Source organism: Dermatophagoides pteronyssinus, unplaced genomic scaffold, assembly GCF_027571235.1.
Source record: "Dermatophagoides pteronyssinus isolate colony J.1.1.1.1 unplaced genomic scaffold, Derpt_VIB-CSIC_2022.12 sq0002, whole genome shotgun sequence".
Lineage (NCBI taxonomy): Eukaryota > Metazoa > Arthropoda > Arachnida > Sarcoptiformes > Pyroglyphidae > Dermatophagoides > Dermatophagoides pteronyssinus.
Genome location: NW_027461526.1, coordinates 565,611 through 589,689, shown reverse-complemented (window position 1 = coordinate 589,689; position 24,079 = coordinate 565,611). Strand labels below are relative to the sequence as shown.

At 27.9% G+C, this 24,079-nt stretch overlaps 9 protein-coding genes across 9 annotated transcripts; 4 read left to right on the top strand and 5 right to left on the bottom strand.

Annotated features, from left to right (window-relative positions):
- Window positions 1–521: 521 nt before the first annotated feature.
- LOC142646219 (uncharacterized) lies at window positions 522–1,802 on the top strand. The gene is made up of 2 exons (XM_075824497.1): window positions 522–1,067; window positions 1,309–1,802. Exons 1-2 carry the CDS (start codon window positions 974–976, stop codon window positions 1,653–1,655), a joined length of 441 nt encoding a protein of 146 aa, XP_075680612.1. The 5' UTR covers window positions 522–973; the 3' UTR covers window positions 1,656–1,802.
- Window positions 1,308–3,589, bottom strand: LOC113797376 (uncharacterized). The gene is made up of 5 exons (XM_027347739.2): window positions 3,329–3,589; window positions 2,839–3,268; window positions 2,575–2,776; window positions 2,415–2,505; window positions 1,308–2,345 (listed from the first exon to the last, which is right to left on the bottom strand). Exons 1-5 carry the CDS (start codon window positions 3,338–3,340, stop codon window positions 2,133–2,135), a joined length of 948 nt encoding a protein of 315 aa, XP_027203540.1. The 5' UTR covers window positions 3,341–3,589; the 3' UTR covers window positions 1,308–2,132.
- A 949-nt stretch (window positions 3,590–4,538) lies between these two features.
- Window positions 4,539–7,566, bottom strand: LOC142646247 (tetratricopeptide repeat protein 39B-like). Its single transcript, XM_075824615.1, has 6 exons — window positions 7,212–7,566; window positions 6,336–6,779; window positions 5,920–6,268; window positions 5,431–5,859; window positions 5,138–5,355; window positions 4,539–5,069 (listed from the first exon to the last, which is right to left on the bottom strand). Exons 1-6 carry the CDS (start codon window positions 7,235–7,237, stop codon window positions 4,772–4,774), a joined length of 1,764 nt encoding a protein of 587 aa, XP_075680730.1. The 5' UTR covers window positions 7,238–7,566; the 3' UTR covers window positions 4,539–4,771.
- Window positions 7,567–11,128: 3,562 nt separating this feature from the next.
- On the bottom strand, window positions 11,129–14,419 carry LOC113797359 (diacylglycerol O-acyltransferase 1-like). The gene is made up of 6 exons (XM_075824899.1): window positions 13,779–14,419; window positions 13,313–13,400; window positions 13,062–13,241; window positions 12,001–12,435; window positions 11,770–11,895; window positions 11,129–11,708 (listed from the first exon to the last, which is right to left on the bottom strand). Exons 1-6 carry the CDS (start codon window positions 13,922–13,924, stop codon window positions 11,232–11,234), a joined length of 1,452 nt encoding a protein of 483 aa, XP_075681014.1. The 5' UTR covers window positions 13,925–14,419; the 3' UTR covers window positions 11,129–11,231.
- A 1,297-nt stretch (window positions 14,420–15,716) lies between these two features.
- LOC113797348 (uncharacterized) lies at window positions 15,717–16,958 on the top strand. The gene is made up of 3 exons (XM_027347705.2): window positions 15,717–16,006; window positions 16,070–16,395; window positions 16,517–16,958. The coding sequence occupies exons 1-3, from the start codon at window positions 15,945–15,947 to the stop codon at window positions 16,615–16,617; spliced, it is 489 nt and encodes a 162-aa protein (XP_027203506.1). The 5' UTR covers window positions 15,717–15,944; the 3' UTR covers window positions 16,618–16,958.
- A 168-nt stretch (window positions 16,959–17,126) lies between these two features.
- On the top strand, window positions 17,127–17,910 carry LOC113797349 (uncharacterized). Its single transcript, XM_027347706.2, has 2 exons — window positions 17,127–17,460; window positions 17,528–17,910. Exons 1-2 carry the CDS (start codon window positions 17,379–17,381, stop codon window positions 17,776–17,778), a joined length of 333 nt encoding a protein of 110 aa, XP_027203507.1. The 5' UTR covers window positions 17,127–17,378; the 3' UTR covers window positions 17,779–17,910.
- A 204-nt stretch (window positions 17,911–18,114) lies between these two features.
- Window positions 18,115–20,349, bottom strand: LOC113797457 (acyl-CoA dehydrogenase family member 11-like). The gene is made up of 3 exons (XM_027347831.2): window positions 20,029–20,349; window positions 19,510–19,972; window positions 18,115–19,451 (listed from the first exon to the last, which is right to left on the bottom strand). The coding sequence occupies exons 1-3, from the start codon at window positions 20,242–20,244 to the stop codon at window positions 18,265–18,267; spliced, it is 1,866 nt and encodes a 621-aa protein (XP_027203632.2). The 5' UTR covers window positions 20,245–20,349; the 3' UTR covers window positions 18,115–18,264.
- Window positions 20,350–20,363: 14 nt separating this feature from the next.
- Rrp40 (exosome complex component Rrp40) lies at window positions 20,364–21,335 on the top strand. Its single transcript, XM_027347835.2, has 2 exons — window positions 20,364–20,845; window positions 20,914–21,335. Exons 1-2 carry the CDS (start codon window positions 20,477–20,479, stop codon window positions 21,289–21,291), a joined length of 747 nt encoding a protein of 248 aa, XP_027203636.2. The 5' UTR covers window positions 20,364–20,476; the 3' UTR covers window positions 21,292–21,335.
- Hsl (hormone-sensitive lipase) lies at window positions 21,288–24,078 on the bottom strand. Its single transcript, XM_075824898.1, is given in 8 exon segments — window positions 21,288–21,678; window positions 21,734–21,975; window positions 22,040–22,328; window positions 22,389–22,489; window positions 22,491–22,732; window positions 22,791–22,940; window positions 22,993–23,620; window positions 24,062–24,078. Coding segments are annotated over 7 exon segments (1,920 nt in total). The 5' UTR covers window positions 23,542–23,620; window positions 24,062–24,078; the 3' UTR covers window positions 21,288–21,331.
- Window position 24,079: the final 1 nt, after the last annotated feature.

Sequence of the window (24,079 nt, the reverse complement as noted above, 5' to 3'; positions counted from 1 at the left end):
ATTGTCTTGTTCATTGATCATTAGAGCGTAATTTGAGCAGAATTCTGTATCCATAATGAATCTATTCATATCATTATTTTTGTTTTGTTTTGTAAAATTCCTGTGTTTAATTTGTATATGTAAAAAAACTGTGATAATAATATAATGGGTTGAAACTAGTTAGTTAGTTTCATGAACAGAATTTCATTGTTCAAGTTTTTTTTGTGGTTCACAGTTGTTTCACGAAGATCGATTCATTCATTACAATGTTTTCTATTCATGAATCAACACACAAGTCCAAAAGTTCAAAATTATTATGAATATTTTATCCATTTTTTCCACACACACAAAAATTCTTGAACAAGAAAAAATTAACATTTCTCAATAAATCTTTTTTCCATTAAAACAAAACAAATTGATACATTTTAATTGGAAAAATAATAATTTTTCCCCATTTGATTCATGTGACATTTAAAATTCATTTGTTTTCTCTACAATTTTCATCAATTTATGATTTTTCTGTGTGTGTGTTTCGTTTTCACGAAAATCGATAATAAAAAAATCGATATTTGTTTTCTAACGGATCAATAAAATTTATTCGCCAATCAATGAATGGATTATAACAATTTTTTTTTGAAAATTATTGGTTACAATCATCATCAAAAAATTCTTGTTTTTTCCTGGCACGATTATATTAATAACAGTTGTTTTGGTTTTTTTGGTTGAATAATGATTGACAATTAAAGGTAGTAATTTTGTTGTTGTTGTAAATATAAAACATATGATCACTTCTCACGTTTTGGTCATTTGAATTATTTGGGTTATCATTATTACCCGTGTCTTTATGAGTCGTATGTTTGATGCTTTAAACCCAATAAATAGTTTTGGTTCTGAGCTATAATCTGATCACATTCAAATCACATTGATCATCATCATATTTGATTATTCAAATCGATCATATATTAATCGTATGATCATCAATCTTAAACGATAAATGTTTAAAATTCCAAAAATAATCATTACAAATGTGGATGAAGATCCATCAATCAAAAAAGAATTGAAAAGAAAAAAATTAGTGGAATTTTGTGGTAAGTTTTTTAATACTTTATTTTTCTTCTTCAAAATTATCATTTTTATTCAAATTAATTTTGTTAATGTATTTTTGTCTCTGTCTCTTTTGCACATTCATATTTTTACATCAACTATTTTTTTTCCGTTGTTGTCTCTTTTCTTTTTGAACCAAAATATATTCACTGATAACCTCTCCTGTTGTTGATGATGATTATGGTTGCCATTTGAATTAAAAAAAATTTTCGGGTCTGGTGTTAGTAATCATCTGTATTATAGGAATAAACTGGATTATGGTAATAAGTAAATCATGTTTCATATTTGGTGTGTTGTCCGGCATAATAACAACATTAATTACAATCATACAATATATATTGTTTATGAAAACACATTTTGCTGTACATTTTGGTGCCAAACGTTCAAATGACCAAACAATGATAGAACATGGTGGTTATCATCATTATGATAATCCATATACAATTCGGTGGATAATGGGTCGTATAGCTAAATGGCGGAATTTTTTCTATCAAATATATCAACGACGTCGATGGAAACAACAACATCAACACCAACACCAACACCATCAACAACAACAACAACAACATTAACATCAATGCCAGACAACAAATTCTTTCTTTCTATTTTTTCAGTTTATTCATTATCATTCATTTTTTGTATTTATAATTTTTGTTTTTGTTTTCCTTTTTGTAAATAAATCCAACAACAATCGATAATGAATAAAGAAATTGAATGAATTTTTTGTTTGTTTGTTTGAAATAAATAAATTGAATGAAATAACATTGTTTTTGTTTTGTCGAAAACCAACATCGATGGAATTGTAATGATGACAATAAATAAGTAAAATGATAATAATGATATGATGTTGGCAATGTTGATGATATAAATAAATAGTATATAAATAATATATCGATGAAAATGAAATAACATTACAGTCGATAATAATGATAATGATGACAATGATGATGATGATGATGTTTGAGAACATTTGTAAAATGGAAAATATTCGTTTTCGATAATTTGATAATCGATTAATATTATTAATAAAATTATCATCATCAATATGATTAATATTTCTTTTTTTTGCCCTTTTTTTCGGCTTTCTTTTCTTTGTATTTTTTTTCGTCGTGTCCACCATATTTTTTGCCTTTTTTGTTCTTTTTGCCATATTTTCCACCTTTCTTTTTCATACCTTTTGAATCTTTTTTCTCTGTATATTTTTTGTGTGCACCTTTGCCATATTTCTTGTATTTTTTGCCTTTCTTTTTCTTTTCGAACCACTATTTGAAACAAAAAATTAAAAAATAGAATCGTTAAATTTATATTGGAATCTCATTGAAAAGACATACCTTTTTGTCGTTCTTCTTCTTGTATTTCTTGCCCTTTTTGTATTCGTGATGTTTCTTCCATTTTTTGAAATTCTTTTTCCATTTTTTGTCTCTGTATGGATTGAAAATGATTTTAAAATCTAATTCATCAACCAAACACCACAAACAAAAAAAAACTTACCGCCAATTATCATGATATTTCTTCTTATTACCCCATTCTACTTTATGATAACTTTTTTTGAAACCTTTCTTTTTGGCACCTTTATCTTTATATTTTTTCATGCCTTTTTTACCACCAGATTTTCCTTTGCCACCTTTCTTTTTGTAACCATATTTTTTATTCTTCTTATAACCATCACCTTTTTTGCCTTTTTTCTCTTTGCCTGTTAAAAGATGAGTAAAATTATCATTTCAAAGAAAAAAAATAAACAATTTTCAAACTTACCATATTTTTTGAAATCATGTCCACCTTTTTTATATTTTTTCTTGCCACTTTTTTTCTTCTTTTTCTTAAATTCTTTTTTATGATAATGTTTACCTTTTTTCCATTTTTCTTTTTCATGTTTGCCTTTTTTCTTTTTCTTTTTCATACCTTCTTTTTTCTTATATTTTTCAGATTTTTTCTTTGATCCAGCAGCAACCAAATCATTATCACTATTGATGACAAATCGTTGTTGATCATCATTTAATGTTGAAATTGATGACGGTGCTGCAGAACCGGCTTGTACTACTGATTCTGGTTTTATTGATTGAACTACTTCTGTCGATGATAGTTTAGCTTCAATCGGTAACGATTCTGGTTGAACAGGAAGATTTGAATCAATCCTAAACGAATCCGTCAGAATTATTAGGCTTATCAAGCCTAATGTAAGAATCTGCAAATAAAATTTAATTCAATTGAATAATTAAAGTTTCCGAAAAATTGAATAACTTACATATAGTCTCATCGCAATCGATAATATTGTTTTTTGCTGGATATTGATGAATCTAATTGATTTTTATTGATCCAACAACATACTGAAAAACAATAGATGATACTTTTGTGGTTTGTTTCGTTATAAGATCACGAATATATAAAATCACATATGGACAACCAAAAAATTAGAAAAAAAATCACATAAATACACAATCTTCAAGTAGAAATCAATTTTTTGTTATCAATCTTAACTACACCAACAACAGATACAGATTCCAAATTTGTCATTTTTTCTGGAACATTTTTTTGCTTTATATACTAGCCTGAATCTATCGATCACAATCAATCGATGAATCGACTTGATGTAAAAGAAAGAGAAAGTGAATGAGAGTCATCGAAAATTGAAAAAAAAACGTTTTAGCATGATACGGAGTTGAACATTGAAAACAAAAGACAAACATTTTTTTTCAATGAATAAATGAAGGTAGGTTTTCAGATCAGATTATTGTCGACAATGATATTATACAAACGAATTGCTATGGTTGATCGGATATACAATATACAGATTGTGATTAATATATCACAACAACATATACATGATACAATGATGATTGAATTTGATTCGACCAAAAAGATACATTTCAATCATCATATACCTGGTGCAATAGAAATTGATTGAACAAAAGAAACTGGGAAAAAAAGGAAAAACATTCGATATTAAGTTAATATGAAAAGAAACAATTCACAAATCAACAAACACGCGTTGACATTCTTATTTTCTATCTAGTAAAATAATTAATCTTCGAATTCGATGACGCAAAAAAAGTGGTATTATTTTTTTCCATTGATTTTGTTGTCGTGAACTTTCGCCTTGTTTGTCTGGTTTCAAGATTTTCAATAATTTGAACAACAACAACAACAACAAAATTCAATTTTCCATCCAAAAGAAAAAGTACAAGTTCACGACGAACTTTGATTAAACAGAAATAAAAACCAAACCAAATTCAATTCTTTTTAGATAAAATAAAATGATTTTGATAACAATCGATATGAAATCTTATTTTTTTCCCTCTGATTCGATTATCTCAATCATCAATTAACCTGTACGCGGGTGTGTGTGTGTTTATGACGAAAACTACGTTCATTTCGCAATGTCAATCATTTTGGCATGGTACATCATTTGAAAATTGAATTTAAAAAAAAACTATTTCAACAATAATAATATGAGATAAAGTATAAAAAAATTTTAGAAAATTTTTAATGATTCCATTTCAATGATTTGATTTGATTTTTTTGTTTGATAAAATAAAACATTAATTGAATAAAGAATGTTTTGGAAATAAATTTGATTTTTGTTGTTGTTGATTGATTGATTGAGATATGCAATATTTTATGATAATGTTATGATGTTAATTAAAGAGATTTTCTTCTCTATTTAATTATTGGATGTTGATGATTTGATCTAATCATCAAGATCATCATCCTCATCATCTTCTTCTGATGATTCATCAATACCTTCCAAATTTTCCAAATCTTCACCTTCAACTTCGGCATCTTTATCAGTGCTAACACCCAATGCACGTAATGCAGCATATGCTTTAATATGAACAATGTTTTCATTGACATATTTGGAATAATTTTTAATAACCATTTCCAAAATGTTTTTAGCTTCTTCTTTTTGTCCTTCCAACATTCGAATCAAACCAATTTCCATATGAGCTTGCGGTACAATTGATCTATCCTTTTGGAATGTTTTTTCTCTGTTTAAACCAAATAAACAATGAAAAGAATTAGTAAACAAAATAAAGAAAGATTATGAAAAACTTACTCAGTCATGATTGTGTTGAAACATTCACAAGCTTCATTGTATTTTTTCATATGTTTCAAAATGACACCTTTGTAGAACAAAACAGTCAAATATTTTTCACGATCACCCGAATCCTTAGCATAAACATTCAAATCATTTTGAACAATATCAAACCATTTTTGAGCAATAGCTTCATTACCATTGAGCAAATAGATGTAGTTTATATTGTATAATGCTTCCTATGAATTTTAATTATAAATTTTCATTTTTAAAAAACAAATCATTAATTTGGAATCAGAAAAATAATTTCATACCATTACAGGAGCGACCAACATTTTTCCATTCTTAAAGAATCGTTGTGATTGAACAATAACAGCCTTTTCCAATGTCATAGTTTTACCCAAATAACGTATACGCAATGTTGGTACAATTTCAAATAATTTTGCAGCCTCATCAAGCATTGTTTGATCATTGGTCATTTTACCTTTAGTGTAACGGAAAATTGCTTCCAAAAATGTTACAATGGCTGGTGAATGAAGTGTTTTTTCTCTTAACAATTTAGCATATTTAATTGATTCATCCCATTCACATAATACTGCATTAGTCCACATCAATTCCCAATGGCCAAATTTATGAAATAATTCAAATTCTTTATCAATAATTGATTTGTAACCATCAATAGATGTTTTGATATCGCCATTAGTTTGAATGAGTTTGTTTTTAGCCACTTTGTAGAGAACACTCTGTAAAAAGAAATAAAATAAATGATTTAATCAGAACATTAATTATTATAAATCTATTACGTTTGGATATTTCGATGTCTTTGCATCGATCAATTTTTGCATTGCAGCCACATTAGCTGGTCCAAGACAACCATGCATTTCAATATAAAGCCAGTAAAAGATAAGAACCAATTCACCAATCAAACTGTAAATGCCCGGCAATTCATATACGACAGCATTCAATTCAGTGAAGGCTACGTCACGAACACCTTTAAATCCTAAAAAGTTGACAATCTTAAGTAGTTTTGGTGGCAAAAAGCTAACAATCAAATTTCGTATGCCACGTTCCAAACGAATAGCTGCTTCAAAATTAGCTTTCGAAACTGGACTTTCCCAAGCGGTTCGTTTCTCAAAGATGTCACGACATTTTCTAATCAAAAATTATAAAACAAATTGATTTATTGAATTATGTTTTTATCATTGAAAAAATAACTTACGCCAAAATATTGACACAAATGCCAATATGATAGGCAATTTTAGCCAAACGTTTCATGTTGGTACATTTCAATAAAGCCAATACCGATTTACAACCGGTGACCATTGCATAGGTAAGTTCAGCATGCAATTCTAGATCCGAATAAAGATCTCCATAGTTTTTTTTGGTCAACATATTGGTAATTTTTTTAAACTTTTTTTTACGCAATTTATTACACAATTTTAGACATTTTCTTGTCGATTTTTTTGCAACAGCCATATCTTTTGGATCCAAAGTCAAGGCAGCTTTTAGCATACTCATTTTAGCACGCATACCACTATGATAAAGACTTTTTTCACTTTTTGCCTCGGCATTGGAAATCACTTTGTCAATATCGTTTGTATCAAAAATTGTAGCCAAATCATTGAATGATGCATTGATTGATTCTTCAATCGGAAGCATATCGCTATAAAAAATAATAACAAATCAAATATTAAGTCAATTGAATTAAAATGTAATAGAATTATGTAATAGAAAACAAGAACAACTAACGAAAAATTTTCATAATAATAAAATGTAAATTCAAAATAATATCTAGATTTCTATACAACATCATCAGAAATTTATGTCATAACTATATGGCAATGAATTTTATGTACAAGTTTGATGTTTTTCAAAATCAAGATTATGTGTGATACCTGTTCAAATCCACACCCTCTTACACTGACCACATACAGTTATCAATCCACACGAAACAAAAAAAATTTTTTTTGCATATGAATCGATCAACAATTTTTTTTAAATATTATTATGAATTAGGTCAATAAACCATAACCCGATAACCTATATCTATATTGGATAGTATGATTTTTTTTTGAATAAACAAACAATTTCTTACCCAAAAGTTTCTGAATCCATTATCATTAATTTAATGTAATGTTAATAGTGAAAAAAAAGATGATGATTATAATGAATAAATGAATGGATGAGTGAACAAAATTGAAAAATTGAAGATTGAATGTAGTTTGTTTTATTTTTTTGTTTGGTTGCCTGTATGGATCAGGAAAAAAGTGGATTTTTTTCAGAGAATCACCGACACAAAATACACACACACACAGATAAATTTTTTTATCTAATTTATTGATCTGATATTATCTTAGTTTGGAAAAAGGGTATATTTTTTCAGTCTTGAGGCAAAAAAAAAACTTTGAAATGAAAGCAGTTCAATTATGAAGACTGGTTATTCGTTGACGTAAGTAAAATGATTGAATAAAAATTGACAAGTAACTACCATTGCTTTTATACTTATCTTGTCCGGTTGATCATCATCATCATCATCATCATCACAGACAATTCATGACTATCTTTACCTGTATTTTGTCTCTTTCTTTCTTTCTTTCTTTTCTAGTTGTTGTTTAGATACGGTCCGAAATAGAAAAGAAAAAATTTCATTTCTTTTTTTTCTCTTCTTTTGTCATCCCAAAACAAACGATCATCATCAATGATGATGGTAATAATAGAGACTTTTTCTTCTTCTTAACCTATGAAAATTTCATAATATTTCTTCTTCTTTTTTTTCATTAATCCATCAAATCAAATTGGCGAGAGAGAGAGAGAGAGAGAAATATTTTTGGAAAAATACAAACAAGACCATCCTACTAATGATGATGATCGGATTCCTCTGAAAAAAAATTTCGATTTATTATAATCATTATCATAATGGATCAAATGATTTTTCTTTCTCCTTTTTTTATCAAAGAAAGAAAAAAAAACAATATTAATTCTATCAAGTCAATGTTCGTTGTTCGTTGATGTTATAATTTGATTCCGATATCGATTATGCTATCAAATTATTATCATTCATCATTATGGAATTATATTTTTTTTTGTTTGGTATTGTTTAGATCACCAAATATTTCTTTTTTCTCCTTCTTTTAGCCTTTCTTCGGGCTATCATCGTCAATAATAATCATCATTATTATCATCACTTATGGCAACTATTTTTGGATCTATCAATATTGTTTTGTGCTTAACTAAGGGGAAAAAATGTTCAAATCCATCAAATTATTACTAGAAGTTCTGAACATTAACCCTTTTTTTGGTGATTATAATAATTGTATTTGAAACATAAAATTAAGGAGCTAGTGGAAAAACAAAAACAGAAACAAAAATAGTCAAATCATTTTGAATACACTATTATTTCCAAACTATTCAAAATACTTCGAAAAAGTTAATCCTATTTTGAATAAAATTGAACAAAACAAAACAAAATCATTATTCACTTATTTACCGAATCTCAATCACATCTCTAATATGACCAGACAAAAAATGGTGTCTGCAAATAATTATTGAAAAAAAATAATTGAAGAAAAAGATGATTATAAAATAATAATTTTCAATTTGACAATCTTTTTCAACAAAAAAAAAAAAAAATTGTTGTTATTTTTATTGTCATCATCATCATCATTATTCCCCCTTTGAATCGAAAATAAATGACAGGTTCTTCTGACCTTAATCAGTTTTTGTTTTGTCAATGTTTATTTTTAGTATGAACGAATGTATGGCGCCCAAAAACGAAAACTATACTGAATTCATTTTTTTCAATCATTCATTCAATAAATTTAATTCGAATAAAACTAAAAATTATTCACAGTCCAACAATCTTTGTCGACCAATGACCATCATCATCATTCATTCCGTACGAATCAATGAACAATATGAACTATGATGATGAAGCCTATTTTGACTATATAGATTGTAATCGAAAACATATCGAATCTATGATTCAAAAAAAGACAATTTCCAAGATGATGATTATGATGATGATTTACCTCGTCGGTAAATAATAAAATTTTCAAATTTTCCGTTTCCAATCGTCAATTTGATTCGAAATAAAATGAAATAAAAATAAAATTCGTGTATATGATTTTAAAGGGTTAAAGAGAAAAAGAAAAAAAGGGGAATCATTGTCTTCGGTGTGTGTGTGGAATTCAAACAACAATTCAAATAAAATCGTAAATCATGACAACAAAAAATGAATTTTTTCTTCTCTGTCCTTGTTATGGATCGAGGTTAAAGATGACGATCCAACAACAACAACAAAACTGTTCATCAATGATCGATACATTGCACTCTTAGACAGACATTGATGATGATGATGATGATAATCATCGCAGACAATGTTCATCTTTATAAATCAGAAAAAGAAGAAGATGATAAAAACGAAAATCTATCAACCATTTTTGGATTTCAATTGTCCAACTTGTCGATATTATTTGTCCATTATAGATTTCATAAAAAGTTTTTTTCCTCCGCATATAATCGCCTAGATTTATCTCTTCTTTTTTTGTTCATTAAAATTGTCATCAACTGGTCAATTGTTTGTCCTTTTTTTTGATATCTGAGATGGATTTAAAATGATTATTCTCATCATCATCATCATCGTAATGATTGTTTGTAGATATTTTCATCATATATAAAATGGCTTAACATGAAAATGATGATGATTACATGACACAAAAACAAAAACATCGAAAACATCCATATGATCGAATGGGACATCAGTGAAAACATACGGAAAAAAATTAAAACCGTAAAGATGATGAATGCCGAATCGAATTTACGAATGACATGATTTCTCACATTTGTCGTCATAATTATAAGACTACTACTATGTCGTTTTTTTCGTTTTTCATCGCCATAGTTTTTCATTTACAAAATTTAAATTATAAGACAGCACGAAAAAAAAACAGTACATTCGTTCAGGTACAATTGTTAAATTAGTTTTGATCCATTTTTAGAAACAAAAAACGAAAAAATTCAAACAAAACACAATCATCATCATTATCATCATTCGAGTTTGTGGTGAAAACAGTAAATGATTATTATTATGATGTTTTTTTTGTCTTATTGCTTTGCTCTGCATTGAATATGAATGAAAAATGGAAAAGACAATAACCAAACATAAATTCAGCATTGTAAATGAAAAGAAAGAGAAGAAATGAAAATACCCGTTATAACCATGATGATCATTATGGATCTGGGATACACAAACAACAAAAAGTTAGGTTGAACATTTAAAATTAGAAAAAAATAACTTTTTTGTTTTACTTAGAAAAACAATCCAAAGGCAGAATTGATAATCAAAGGATACATATGAATTGTTTGTAAAAAAAAATTTGATTATATAATTCACGATGATTAACAGTCTATCATTTATTGTTTTAAGATTTTTTTTTTGATCATACAAATATTGAAATGAGAATGATTGCTTTCAGCTACGCTATTCAAGTTATGGTCGATTAAATCATCTAGTCATCATCTTAATCGAGATTATCAATGATGATGATGTGTGTGTACAGGGATAATAATAAATGGAACTATCGTGTGACAAAAAAAAGAAATCATTTAAACAAAATTGATGTTTTTTTTTTCAGAAAAAAAAATCCTTTCATGTTAATCATCAATTGTTTCAGATTGAACTACGAAAAAAAATACAATTTTTTTTCTGTGCAACAATAGCCAATAATATTTTGTCTATGAGCCAACAGCAACACATTTTGATAATTATTTTAACATTGAAAAAAGATAACAGCAACAACAACAAAATTGAAAAAAATTCAAATCTTTATAAAGATTTCAATTTTCATTTTTCATTATGGATCGATTAGCCTTGGTCGTTCAATAGTGATTTATTTCGTCAATTGATGATTCATCATGATCATCATGATGATTATTATTTTGACAACATCAATTTCGCAAGCTAAATAGATCCATGGCCAGTTTACATCGTGAGCAATAAGTGAAAACAACAAATCAAAATTAAATTTTTTATTACAGTAGTTGATGATCAAAATCTTGATTGTTTATTAATTAACAACTTACAAAAAAAACATAATAAAATAAAATAAAATAATATTTAAGTTAAAGCATGATGAACAACATAATAATCATGATAACATGCAAGTATACATAATGGTTGACCAATTATCAATGAAAACCATACAAACATATTGGCATAATGTCCTTGAAAAAATCCAGTATGTATTACAAATACGAATGGTATTTGCATTGCCATACCGGTAAATGCCCAAAAACGAAACATACGTAATGGTACCGATACAAGATATTCATGAAATACGGCCGACATAAGAAAAACAATTGTCGTTACAGTGATTTTAGAATATCCACGTTTCAATAATGGAACATATACATGTCGTAGACACCAATGATGTACAGGTATATTCCAATTTTTCCAAAAATATTGTAATGATTCAGCATTCCACCAATCTTTATAGAATTGACGATCACCAAAACAAAGTATTTCACCAATTAGATTCAGGAATGAATGAAAATATGTATAAAACCAAATTAACCAGATAACATGATTCGGTATCTTTGATAAATTAAATGTCAGTTTATTTTTGTTAAATCAAACCCGAATTTCGATTTCATACCGATAATTTTAATAGCCGTTCAAGCATACGAAAATAATCCATTTCTTGTAATGGTCTTAATGAATTATGAATGGTAGGAACCATCCATTGTTGTATTAAGGCCAATATTAGCTGAGTTAAAAATATCTAAATCATCATTATCAATTTTTGATGAATCAAAAAGAAATAGAAACGAATGAATTTCATAAAATTGTCAAAATAACTTTTTTCTAATCTTCTTCAATTACTTACCACTTCGAATAAACGTTTGAATAGAAATCGTTTACGAATTCGTTCGGTACGAGGAAAGTTAAGTTCATAACAAAGCGTTGGCACAAAAATGAAATAATAAATATCCGATATGTTTAGATTGTACGGATATTGAACCAATTGTTTATTAATTACATCAGTATGATGTTCATTTTGACCACTATGTTGATGATTATTCCATTGTCTTGAATCACCACTATTATGACGTTTATGTGTTTTTTTCTGATGTAATCGGCACCAATAATTAACACTATGATATGAATATAATTTCAACCAAACAGCCAAATACATGAATGAAAATGCTGATGCAGCAACAACATGTGTTGGTATTATGAATACGGCTACAATTGGCCATAAAAGAACTGATGTTAGATTTATCCATATTATATATGTTGCTTTGTTTGGATTGATTTGATTCTATAGATATTTTTTTTAATGAAAGAATCGATAAACAATTAAGATAAAGAGATCATTCTTTGATAAGCAAAACAAATGATTATTGTTGACAATAAAATTATTAGTCATGGCAAATATTGAAGAAGAAAATAATAATAATCTTATGATGACCTTTGATTGACCTTTCAACTTTCAATAAATCACTCAAACTCAAACAAGTTTCTTTTTTTGAAAGCAATATTAGAAAATTCACCATCAACAATATAGAATGATATTATTGTTTGGATCATTAACTAGAAGAAGAAAAACTTTTCATTTTCTTTTCTTCGATTTGAATCATCATCGATAAATGATTTTTCATTGATCATCATCATCATTATTATCGATTTGTATTATCCAATGGGCGTCTAGCATTTAATATCATTCACAATAACTATGAATAAAAAAATGGTGTTTAATAATGATGAATTTCACCATATAGATCTTTTCAAGCTGAAATTCTATTGATTGATCGAGGTGATTGCTATTCGCGATTCATTCATATTCAATCCATTACAGGAAAGATCTTTAAATTATTCAAATCAAAAAATTCTTATTTGCCATTTATTGTACAATAATCACATCAAAATATCATTAAATATACTCACTTTACTAAGACGTTTTTCAATCCAATAAGAACAATAAATAAATAAATTCAAAAGACTTGATGAAATTATTGTCGGCCAAATAGATGTATGACCAAAAAATAGCCAAAATATTTGTGAATAATTGATGAGTATACCATATTTGATCACATTTTCTAAGGCAACACGTAACGTGGCTAATACCTTGATTTGAATTTTTTTTTTTTTTTAAAAAGTTTAATCGATAAAAGAAAGAAATATCGAATAATGCTTACTAGCAATATTAATGCCAATGTAAAAAATCCACGAAAATTGTTAAAACCACTTGATGAACTGAATAGTGAATCTCGATATTGATGTATCCTATATATAATTATAGAAATAGATAAATACAACAACAACAACAAAAAAGATGAAATTTTTTTCAAATCATTATTTCATCAATCAAAGAATTTCGATCGATGAATAAAATAAGAATTATCGTTTTAATGATAAAACGATTAAATAGTAACAATGATTATGACAATGAAAAATAAAAAAAGACAACAATAACAACAATTAAACCAAACACATTCAGACGAACATTTCAAATCGATTAGTCTGTATGATGATAATTTTTTTTTGTTGTTGTTACCCTACAAATTCACATTCACATTTTTTTTTATTTGTTATATTGATGATCAATCAATAAAATTTCTTAATCATCATTGAATTATTCACAAAAATGATTTTTTTTCTTACGGTTTATCCGGTTGATTCATTCGTATTATTTCATAAAGATGATTTTCATTTGTTAAACTTTGTGAACGTTTACGTTCACGTCTTCGTATTGTTGTATTCATTGATGATGAATTTGTATTATTATTATCGCCACTATTGACGTCCATTATTTGTTTGTTTATCCAATGCTTTATTTAATCTTTTAAAAAGAATAAACTACGATAATAATGATGATGATGATCTTTATGGATTTTCAACTCAAAAAAATAAAATGATGAATTTCAATTGTCCGAAATTGTAGACGAAGAAAAAAAAAATCTTTAAGAATCAAATTCTATTCATTAATCAAGTTCATTGATCTTCATTTATAGATGATTATATTAATCAAATGTGAAAGAATTTGATGAAAATAAACATACACAAAAACAGGAACAAGAAATAGATTTATTTTATTTCATTTTTTTCAAAAAAAATATTCGTTCAATAAGTACCCACTGAATAAAAAAGAAAAAACTAAAACATTTTTTCCCATAACAACTTTATTTTAATTGTTGATCAATCGACAAATCGATAGAAATCAGGACCCAAAAAAAAATTTCTGTTTCTGCTTTCAAACCAGAAAAAACAACAACAAACACTTTTCATCTTATCCGAATCATAAATTGATTTGTGTTTGTGTGATTATATTGTGCATCAATATTTTTTCTATCACAAAACATACGCATGATGTCTGTATTTTTTTTCTTTCTTTTAATCTACCAAAAAAAATCCATATTATTCATTGATATTGATTGATTGAATTGTGATTGACCAGGAAAAAAACATAAACACATATTGATTATCATTGCCAATTTATGATAAAATGAAAAGGAAAAACAAAACAAAACAAAACAAAAAAGAAGGAAATTTTCTTATCAGAACTGTTAAATACCCAAAAAAAAAGAAAAATTATTTGATAATGATGATTGGCAATGGTTGACATTATTTTTTTCTGTATAGCATCATCATTATGATCAACAACAACAAAGGAAGATGAATGTCAAATTCGATCAAAACATTGATTAATCAGTCGGTTTTTCTTTTTTTTTAATCTCATTTTGATAGCCTTGTATTTTACTGTAGTTTGGTTCGATCCTGATGAAGGATATGTGTTTTTTTTCTTTATCAAATTTTCCGATGACAAAAGATGATATTTTTTTCTACTAGGTTTTTAGTAAATTATGTCCCAAACAAACAAACAAAAATTAAATGTACTTCAAAATGATGAACAAGAACATTTTCTTTGTAGCAATGTTTTTGGATCTTACTTCATCTTATCATACATGAATGTCACTAGTATAATTATGATTATTACAATCAAAATTAATCAAATTGAAAAAAATCGATTGATTAAATCCTCATTAAATCTTGCCAACAACCAGAAAAAGAGAGAGAGAGAGAGATAAAATTAGAAATTTTTAATGACAATTTAATTTCAACAATTACGGGAAATATTGATATAATCTAATCATTGATTGAAAAGGTTAAAATTATTCAATTTAAATTCGAATAATATGTGGACACGATATGATGATGATTCGATGAACTGATGCCTGGACAACCAATCAATCAGTTAACTGTAATTGAATTTCAATCAATTATGATTGTATTCAATGGTAATTTACACTGGTAAATGAAAATCATCAAATCCTTGACAATGATTACAACCTGAACACACACACACGTTTAGATTAACGTTTGAATCTAATTTTTTCTACCCATATAATAGATATCCATAAATATGATCAACTAATATAAACACCCGCACATACAAATACATTTCTTTATATAAAAAATAAAGTTGCATCCCTGGCAACACTATTTTTTTCATCATGTCGTTGCAAATCAATGATAACGGATGACGATAAATTAAACAAATTCCAATAATAATATCAATGTGTTGTGTGTAATATTTTTTTTTTTTCAATCATTATCATCCAGATACCAACACACCCAATCAGAGAAAAAAAAAATGTACGCAAATTTCGATATTTTTTTTCAGTGAAACTCGTAAACAATAACAACAACAACAACAAAAAAATATTGATGGAAAATTAAATCGAAAAAAATAATAATAATCTCGATTATCAAATTGTTTATCCATTTTATTGATTTGATAAAATAAAATTTTCAACACGTACATACATCATGTCTTCACAGCATCTAACCAAATGGCAACGTTTTAAAATATGGACAACAAAATATTTTGGGTATTTTTTTTTGTTTTGTTTTTGAAATAAAATTTTTTAACTATATGGATGATTTAATTACAGATGTAAATCATCATCAACATATGTATTCAATAATAATGAACAAAATGATAATTCTGAACGGCCATCAAAACAAAGTGGACAACGTATACAACCATCCAAATCGATAAATGGTCAACAAAAACATTCGAATCACGATCAGCTACAGGGAAAAAATATATCGAAGAAAAAACATCATCAACAGAAACAACAGCAAAAACAGAAACAAAAACAAAATGTTATCAATAAAAAGACAAATGTTGATAATAAAAAAATGAAAAATGTTAATGTAACAAAATCAGTAACGATAATGAATGAAAATGGCACGAATAAAACGGTCGATAATAAAAGTAAGTTCTTGTTTTTTTGTTTGATATTCAATAACAATAATGATCATTTTCTTTTCTTTTTTATATTAACTTATTTTATTTCAATTCAATGCCAACAACAACAATAATAAAATGAATATAGAAACGAAAAGTTTAGGAGTAATGGATCTACATGATGATAATGGTCAAGATATACCTTTTATCGATGCTTCATTGATCAATTTGGATCGTATCGTAAAATGATCATCATTAAATTTTTTTTTTTTTTTTGGAAAATTTTCCCCGTATCATCATCATCATCATTTTAACCATGAATAAAGGAAATGGAACAAATTTCATTTTTCAAAAATGTCGCCAATTATGTCAGTATTATATGTTTGGCACATACAAGTAATTTTTTTTAGTGCATCTTATATTTGAATAACTGTAAAAAACCATGAATTTAGTTGCAGATGTATGATTACAAACTTTTTTTTTTTGTTGTCGTTGTTGTTAAATTTCTCTAATTACTATATTTCAAAGAATAAACAAATTCTATTCGTATTTACAAAAAAAAAAAAAAAAATACGGCACTGTAACGTAAATGAGAAGATTTAAATGTTGAGAAAGAATTAAGGAAAAAATACATTCATTCATTCATTCATTCTGAATGGAATTAAACCAAAAAAAAAAAATATTAACAAAAATTTCTAAATTTAGATTCTCATGATCATAACTTGGCATCCTTATTATATACAGAGAATATTTTCCAATGTTCATAACATCTGTTTGTATTTATAATAAAGAATAAATGTTCACTATTAGTGATGGATCTTTCGTTTTTTTTTCTCTCAGTTTCTTTTTTGTCCAACAAACGAATCAATGTAGATGAATCAATATACGTTTTTTTTGTGTTTTCAAAGACAGTGACAAGAAAATTATTTTCCAGAAAAATAAATTCAATCAAAATTTATTATTCATTGAGAATAAACAAAAAAAAAAAATAAATTGATAAAGAAACAAAAATGATTCAACAACATTTTATTCGATCACCTTCATTACGTGAAAAATTAAATGATCGTTTTGCCGGTTTAGAACTAATTTCCGGTATTTGATCAAATATTTATGATTGATTATTTGTCATCAGTATAACTTTTTTTTTCTCATTTAATAGGTATGATTATTGCTATTGTCATTATATTGGCAATATTTTTCATATCAACAATTGGTGGTCAAATTTTATTCTTTTTATTATTATTATTATTTGTCATTATAACAATGTGTATTGCATTAATATGTTGGATTGATTATCGTAAACGTGAATTGAAAAAATGTGAATTATCCTCATCATCATCATCATATAAATCGAATGATAATTGTCATTTATATGGTATACGATTTATTTCATTATCTGATCAGGTATAAAATCAATCAATCATAAATGTTTGATTATTCAACGTTCGAAATAACATATGTACGTACAATGGGTATTTTTTGTCACTCCATCCCTTTGGAATGATTTATGATTTTCAATCATATCATAATATCATCATTCATTCATATTCATATTCATTAATTTTGATCGACAACATTTTAATAATCAAAAAAAACAAAATTTTTCTTCTTTTCTTTTGTTTTGTTTTTGTTAGTTTATTTGTTGACATTTTTTTTTATTATATTTCAAACAAGATCATCACATTTTATTTTGATTGTTGCTTAAATTGATTTTTATTTTAAAATAATAAAAAACGATTCCGATTGCACACAAACTCAAGGTTATTTTGTTTATTGTTTTGTTTTGTTTATTTGTTTTTTTGTCATAATGAGGTTAATAAAACATGAATTTTATGTCATGATAGATTGTTGTTGTTGTTGTGTGAATGATTCTTTTTTATAACGAGAATAGTTTATTCACTTAAGTGCAGAAAGATATGTTTGTCGTATTGATGGTGAATATTCATTTAGATTGAAATTCGTAATAAATGGTGTCAAATCTTGACAATTAATAAATTGTAATGTCAAGATACGATGATAATCGATTAATGATTGTGAATTACGTGTTAAAAGCCAATCTGTGGTAACATTTTCCAACAAAAGTGTTGCAATAAATAGATTGGATAGCGAAAATGCAAAATCTCGTCCACCTAATTCCAATGTAGTTGGTTGTGATTCAATCCATTGAATTAACTGTTCTGTTGAATGCCAAATTTTTTGTGCTGATTGTTTTAATTGTTCATCGTTTACATTACAGATAGGTTCCAATCTATGTTGAATATTTCTCACCAAAGCTTTTAAACATTCGCCTTTGGTTTTGATAATTGCACGTAAAACATCATTTGATAGTACCGAAGTTGTACCTTCCCATATGGCAAATATTTGAACATCTCGATACAAATAAGGAATACCAGTACCTTCGATGATTCCTTGGCCACCAATACATTCGATTGCTTCAGATATAGTTGGAATGGCCATTTTTGCATTATATAATTTTACTAATGGATTCAATATACGAAACATAAGAATCTCGTCATCGGTTGCCGAACCATATTCAATTGAATCAAGAATTCGGACACATTCGAATGCAAAAATAGTCATAGCCTTACAAATCATATCAATACGACTAAGTGATTGGATGTGGAGAGGTAATTCGATAATCTTCTTACCAAAAGCTTCTCGTCGATGAGAATAATCTCGAGCAAAACTGAAAGCTCGTTGTGTATATGATGCACAAGAGATAGCATTATGAAGTCTTGTTATTTGTAACATCTGTGAAATCGATGGTATTCCTCGACCTTCTTCAGAAATTTTTCGTGCTGAAAGTCCATCCAAAAAAAGTTCGGCCGTAGGCAATTGACAGGTCCCCATTTTGTCTTTTAATTTTATAATGTTGATTGTTTCATCGATTGGGCCATCATTCTCTTTTACTTTGACAAAGAATAATGTTAAACCTTTGTTTCCTTGAATAACATTTCCTTCATCATCTGAAATTCGAGCTAAAGTCAAAGCTATATTTGCATCCGTTGCCGAAGAGAACCATTTATAACCATAAAGTTTATAATTTCTACCGTGAGGAAGTGCTACTGTTTCTGTTCCGCTTGCTATTGCACACAATTACTTAATCAAACCAGATAATCAAACAATTTTATCACATCTTACCAACGTCTGATCCTCCTCCTTTCTCTGTCATCCATTGTCCAGACGTCCAAAAAGTTTTTTGATCAGTCGATGTTAGATGATCAAAAACTGTGCGATAATACGGATCTTGTAGGAGGTTGAGAGAAGATAATACTTTGGCTGCACCATCTGTCATAGCCAGAGGACATCCAAAAACTCCGGATGATGAAGAATATAGATAAAGCTTAGTGAATTGATAAAGTCTTGACCATCGGTCGTATTTTTTTCGATCATATCCAATAGAAATAAGACCTTCTTCAGCCGATATATCTTTCTGTTTTCTCCATGCATCACAAACAATTAATTCGTTTCGATCATTATCAACCCATGCGTTACTAGAACGAATATAAGGTCTATTGAATTCACATTCCAATCCAAGTTGATAAATATCAGTAGCAACACGATGACCGAATCTCATAAGATCTGGTTCTAGCTCTGAATAAAGCTAATCATTTTGAAATGAATTTTTCCAACAACAATTCTGATCATCAAGAACAATACCTCTTTTGTAAAATGCTGACATAAATAATTGCGTAAGAATAGGTTCTCTTTAAATTGATTGGGTAATATTGGTGCCTCTTGTTTAAAATTTCCATATTTTGCACCATAAAATGGTAACCAATTCGGTCTGGTGTTGATGGAATTTCGAACGCTGTCAATATAGAACCATCGAACTGTTGGATTTGCTGCACTAATCGTTATTCGTTTAAAAATCATATTGAACCTATCATTGAAAATTATTAATAATTCTACTCATGTTCTATATATCGTCAACAAGTGGGTACAACGAATTTCGTGCCGCAGTGTTATCAAAGAAAAAAAGCTTAATCAAATCAAATTTCCACCACAAAAACGTCCTTTCTGAAGAGTTGATATACGAAAGAACTAACGCGTTCACGTGTGTGTGTTTTGTTTTGGATTGTTGACTGTGCAATTAAAATTTTAAATAATGTCAAATGTAATTGAATCTCATTCATCCGGGAATACGGTATTACCCGGTGATAATGTTTCCGAAATTCTCGAAGCTTATCGAGATGATGAAAAGAAGCCTGTAATTGTTGGGCCGGGCCTTAAACGTTTGAATAAACAAGTGATTACTTCGTATAAAGCTGGTCAATTATTACATCGGCCAGTGAATTTATTTTGGATTAATTCTCATCAACGGTATTATATTCCATGCGAACGTGATACTGTTGTCGGTGTGGTTATCTCAAAGACTTCTACATTTTGTCGTGTTGATATTGGTGCATCTGAACCGGCCACATTATCTTTGATGGCTTTTCCGAATGCCACAAAACGGAATAAAGCAATTGTTGAGGTATAAATATTATAGTGAAATAATGTTATGAATTTTAATATTTATTAACATTGTTGATGATTATCTAGATTGGTGATGTATTATTCGCTTGTGTGTTATCTGCCTCCAAAGATGTCGAAACCGAATTAGTATGTATGGATAAAGATGGCAAAAAAGATGGTTACGGTGTTTTACCACGTGGTGGTTATATGATCAAAGTTCCTCTTAACATTTGCCGTCGATTATTGGCACCTGATTCTAAAATTAGTCGAAATTTAGGACGTAAATATCGTTTTGAAAAAACCGTTGGCCTAAACGGTCGTATTTGGATTCGTTCGAAATCCATACAGACAACAATTTTAATCAGTAATTTTATTAAACAACTCGAATACGTTTCCTTTGATCAACAAGATCAGGCATTAAATTCATTGCAACAGAAAATGGATAATAATAATAAAAGATATTAAAAAAAAACAATAACATTCTATTAAAAGTATTGTCAATCAATTAATCATCAATATGTTGTAAAATTTCCTTAATTCGATCTATACATTTATAGCTTGCTTTACGTGCTTTATAATCAAAATCAACAAAATTCAAAAATCCATGCGGAAGATCATCAAGTATTTCCACTTTGACCTTATCTTTTTGCCATCGTTTAGCCATTTCAATACTGTCATCTAAAAATGCATCAAATGTCAATGGATATAAATATAATGGTATGTGATTGAAATCTTCCACACTTTCAGCCAATAATGGTGAAATAAAAGGATTCTGCACGAATGCATTCATTCTAGCTAAACATTTCTTTAGATTACCAGTTCGTCGATACCACGGTTTAATTCGATAAACCACTGTGAATGTAAAGCAAAAGTTAACGATAATATAAATTTATGTGAAAAAACATACCTTTTAATTGAAGCAAGTAGCTGAGTGCATCTTTTAATTTATGCACAAAATATCCACCAACTTGATATGCAACAGTTTCTTTGCCTTGAACATCATCAGTATTTTCGTCTTCAGGCAGATTATCCTCGAATATTTCGTTAGGTAAATATGCACCAAGGCAATTGAGCAATGTTCCAAGTGGAATCAAACCATCGATTGAAGTAAGAATTCGTGATGGACTCACCATTGTAGCAACTACCAATCTGTAAATTTGTCAAGATTTTTAAAAAATGGATCTAATATAGACATTTCAATTTTTAAACTTACGGGGCATAAAAAAGAAAAAGTCCGTTTGGATAGCGGAATGTTTGTTTATCTTCATCAGATTCGGCCATTTTCTTCTGTATCTGATTCAATATTAGCATCATAGCCATTGAAAAATTTCCACCGGCACTATCGCCACAGAAGACAATTTTTTCGGGTAAAAATCCAAGAGCTTTTTCAACTTCAGGATCTTTACTTATAAGCCATAGATACACGTCAAGGATTTCTTGTAACGCTTCGGGAAAAATTACCTGTGGACTAAGTGTATAATCTATACTCAAAATTGGTATATCTGAAAAAAATCAATTATCCAATCAATAATTTTTTCGATAGAATCAAAAACAAAACAAACCATCTAATTTTCGAACCCATTTAACCAGATAACATGCATGTGATTCCGGTGATTGACTTATGAATCCACCTCCATGTAAATGAAACATTAATGATTTATTTTTTAGGATTATGTCGATAACGGAACAAAAGTCCACGTACGGATGATTTCGACTTCATCACTGGATATGGAATGTTAGGATCAGCTTGACGATCATGTACGATCGGTTTAGTTGCATCGATAATCCACCGTTGTTGACGTGGTGAATAAATGTTAATAGTTTCGATAAGAAAACGATTCCAAAAACTTGGAGTAAATACTCGTACCAATGGAAAATCCGTTATATTCCACATGCTTTGCAGGCACTGAAAAATTTGTGAAAAAAATAATAATTTTTTTGTTACAAAACTAATCTTAACTCACATCAACATTAACGTTCAAAACCATATTGGTGAACATCTGAGCTCGTGCTTTGGTACTAAACCAATTGTAAATTTTAAATGATTTCCATTGAGTTGAATAAATGGCCATAAAATTCGTAAACAGTTGCATTACTTTGGACATTGTGCCAAGCTATGAAACAAAAATAAAATAATCGTAACAATTCAAAACAAAATGTACAAACCCAGCAAAAATTGAAATGTTCATAAAAAGAAGTCATTGGAACTTTTAACGATTGTATCAGATCTAAAATACCTTCAAAATCCATTTCATCTGTGAATAAACTAAGATTAATTTTTTCATTTGAATCGTTTGATTTTAATGATTCCAATTTGGGTGTATGTAATTGAAGACCAACTTTTAATCCTTCAGTCATGATTTGCATTAAATGTAATAATGGTAATCGTCCAATTTTCTTTTTCAAATCCGGATCCGATAATATTCGACCAAATTTAATCATTATGATCAATAGTGTCCAATAACCATTTCCCTGAGTTTGTTCATCAAAATCGAATAATAGCGCCTGTATATAAATGAGTTCGGAATCTTCTTTGATTCTATCAATATAAGCAATAAGTTCTTCATCATCGGCATATGTCTCTTTCATTGCATGAAAAACTTCATATAATTGTTCTTCTATTGGACGATCTTTGTCGATACATGCTTTTTCAATATCGAATGAATAACCAACGGGTGATTGTATAAAATTCCATAAATATGAATTTAGAGCCATATTATTGAAAAATAATTTTTGTTTATGAAAAAATAATTCGAATGTTAAAGTTGTTGTCGCTTTGAGTATTCAAATGAATCTATGATTAGGTAATTAAATTTAAACAAAACAAAAAAATCCAAAATCAATATGATTGTATAATTTTTTTTCTGGTTAGTTAAATATAGTATTAGTCATCATTATAATCATTATGTTGTTTTGCAAAAAAAAGAAGATACGTCAAACGAATGATTAGGAAAAAAAATGAATGGGAAAAACAATGGAAAAAACATTGATTGAAACGAACAAATTTGTAATGTTGATTAAACAAGATGAGAAATCAATCAGTCCTTCAATGAGGAATAATCAAGGAAACAACAACAGGCTTCTTTTTATTACGCTTTATCTCAATCAACAAACAAGAATGATTATTATTGTACTGAATTGAATTTATCAACAACAAAAATCTTTTTTTTTATTCACATGATATTTTTTTTTGTTCAATCATCAAATTCTGATTGATTAATCATTATAAACATACAATTTTTATTTGATTTTT

What these genes read in the sequence shown, in the direction of transcription:
- LOC142646219 (XM_075824497.1), top strand. Translation starts at nt 974, where the DNA reads ATGTTTAAAATTCCAAAAATAATCATTACAAATGTGGATGAAGATCCA. An exon ending in AAAATTAGTGGAATTTTGTG is followed by an intron (nt 1,068 to 1,308) that starts GTAAGTTTTTTA and finishes GTCTGGTGTTAG; the next exon opens with TAATCATCTGTATTATAGGA.
- LOC113797376 (XM_027347739.2), bottom strand. An exon ending in ACATGATTTCAAAAAATATG is followed by an intron (nt 2,777 to 2,838) that starts GTAAGTTTGAAA and finishes ATCTTTTAACAG; the next exon opens with GCAAAGAGAAAAAAGGCAAA. An exon ending in AGAAGAAGAACGACAAAAAG is followed by an intron (nt 2,346 to 2,414) that starts GTATGTCTTTTC and finishes TGTTTCAAATAG; the next exon opens with TGGTTCGAAAAGAAAAAGAA.
- LOC142646247 (XM_075824615.1), bottom strand. Translation starts at nt 7,237, where the DNA reads ATGATAATGGATTCAGAAACTTTTGG. An exon ending in ATGGATTCAGAAACTTTTGG is followed by an intron (nt 6,780 to 7,211) that starts GTAAGAAATTGT and finishes TATTTTTTATAG; the next exon opens with CGATATGCTTCCGATTGAAG. An exon ending in AGACATCGAAATATCCAAAC is followed by an intron (nt 5,860 to 5,919) that starts GTAATAGATTTA and finishes TTCTTTTTACAG; the next exon opens with AGTGTTCTCTACAAAGTGGC.
- LOC113797359 (XM_075824899.1), bottom strand. Translation starts at nt 13,924, where the DNA reads ATGGACGTCAATAGTGGCGATAATAATAATACAAATTCATCATCAATG. An exon ending in TCAAACGTTTATTCGAAGTG is followed by an intron (nt 11,896 to 12,000) that starts GTAAGTAATTGA and finishes ATGATGATTTAG; the next exon opens with ATATTTTTAACTCAGCTAAT. An exon ending in AACGGCTATTAAAATTATCG is followed by an intron (nt 11,709 to 11,769) that starts GTATGAAATCGA and finishes AATTTATCAAAG; the next exon opens with ATACCGAATCATGTTATCTG.
- LOC113797348 (XM_027347705.2), top strand. Translation starts at nt 15,945, where the DNA reads ATGTCTTCACAGCATCTAACCAAATGGCAACGTTTTAAAATATGGACA. An exon ending in TGGACAACAAAATATTTTGG is followed by an intron (nt 16,007 to 16,069) that starts GTATTTTTTTTT and finishes ATTTAATTACAG; the next exon opens with ATGTAAATCATCATCAACAT. An exon ending in TAAAACGGTCGATAATAAAA is followed by an intron (nt 16,396 to 16,516) that starts GTAAGTTCTTGT and finishes AAATGAATATAG; the next exon opens with AAACGAAAAGTTTAGGAGTA.
- LOC113797349 (XM_027347706.2), top strand. Translation starts at nt 17,379, where the DNA reads ATGATTCAACAACATTTTATTCGATCACCTTCATTACGTGAAAAATTA. An exon ending in CGGTTTAGAACTAATTTCCG is followed by an intron (nt 17,461 to 17,527) that starts GTATTTGATCAA and finishes CTCATTTAATAG; the next exon opens with GTATGATTATTGCTATTGTC.
- LOC113797457 (XM_027347831.2), bottom strand. Translation starts at nt 20,244, where the DNA reads ATGATTTTTAAACGAATAACGATTAGTGCAGCAAATCCAACAGTTCGA. An exon ending in GTCAGCATTTTACAAAAGAG is followed by an intron (nt 19,973 to 20,028) that starts GTATTGTTCTTG and finishes CAAAATGATTAG; the next exon opens with CTTTATTCAGAGCTAGAACC. An exon ending in AGGAGGAGGATCAGACGTTG is followed by an intron (nt 19,452 to 19,509) that starts GTAAGATGTGAT and finishes TGTGTGCAATAG; the next exon opens with CAAGCGGAACAGAAACAGTA.
- Rrp40 (XM_027347835.2), top strand. Translation starts at nt 20,477, where the DNA reads ATGTCAAATGTAATTGAATCTCATTCATCCGGGAATACGGTATTACCC. An exon ending in GGAATAAAGCAATTGTTGAG is followed by an intron (nt 20,846 to 20,913) that starts GTATAAATATTA and finishes ATGATTATCTAG; the next exon opens with ATTGGTGATGTATTATTCGC.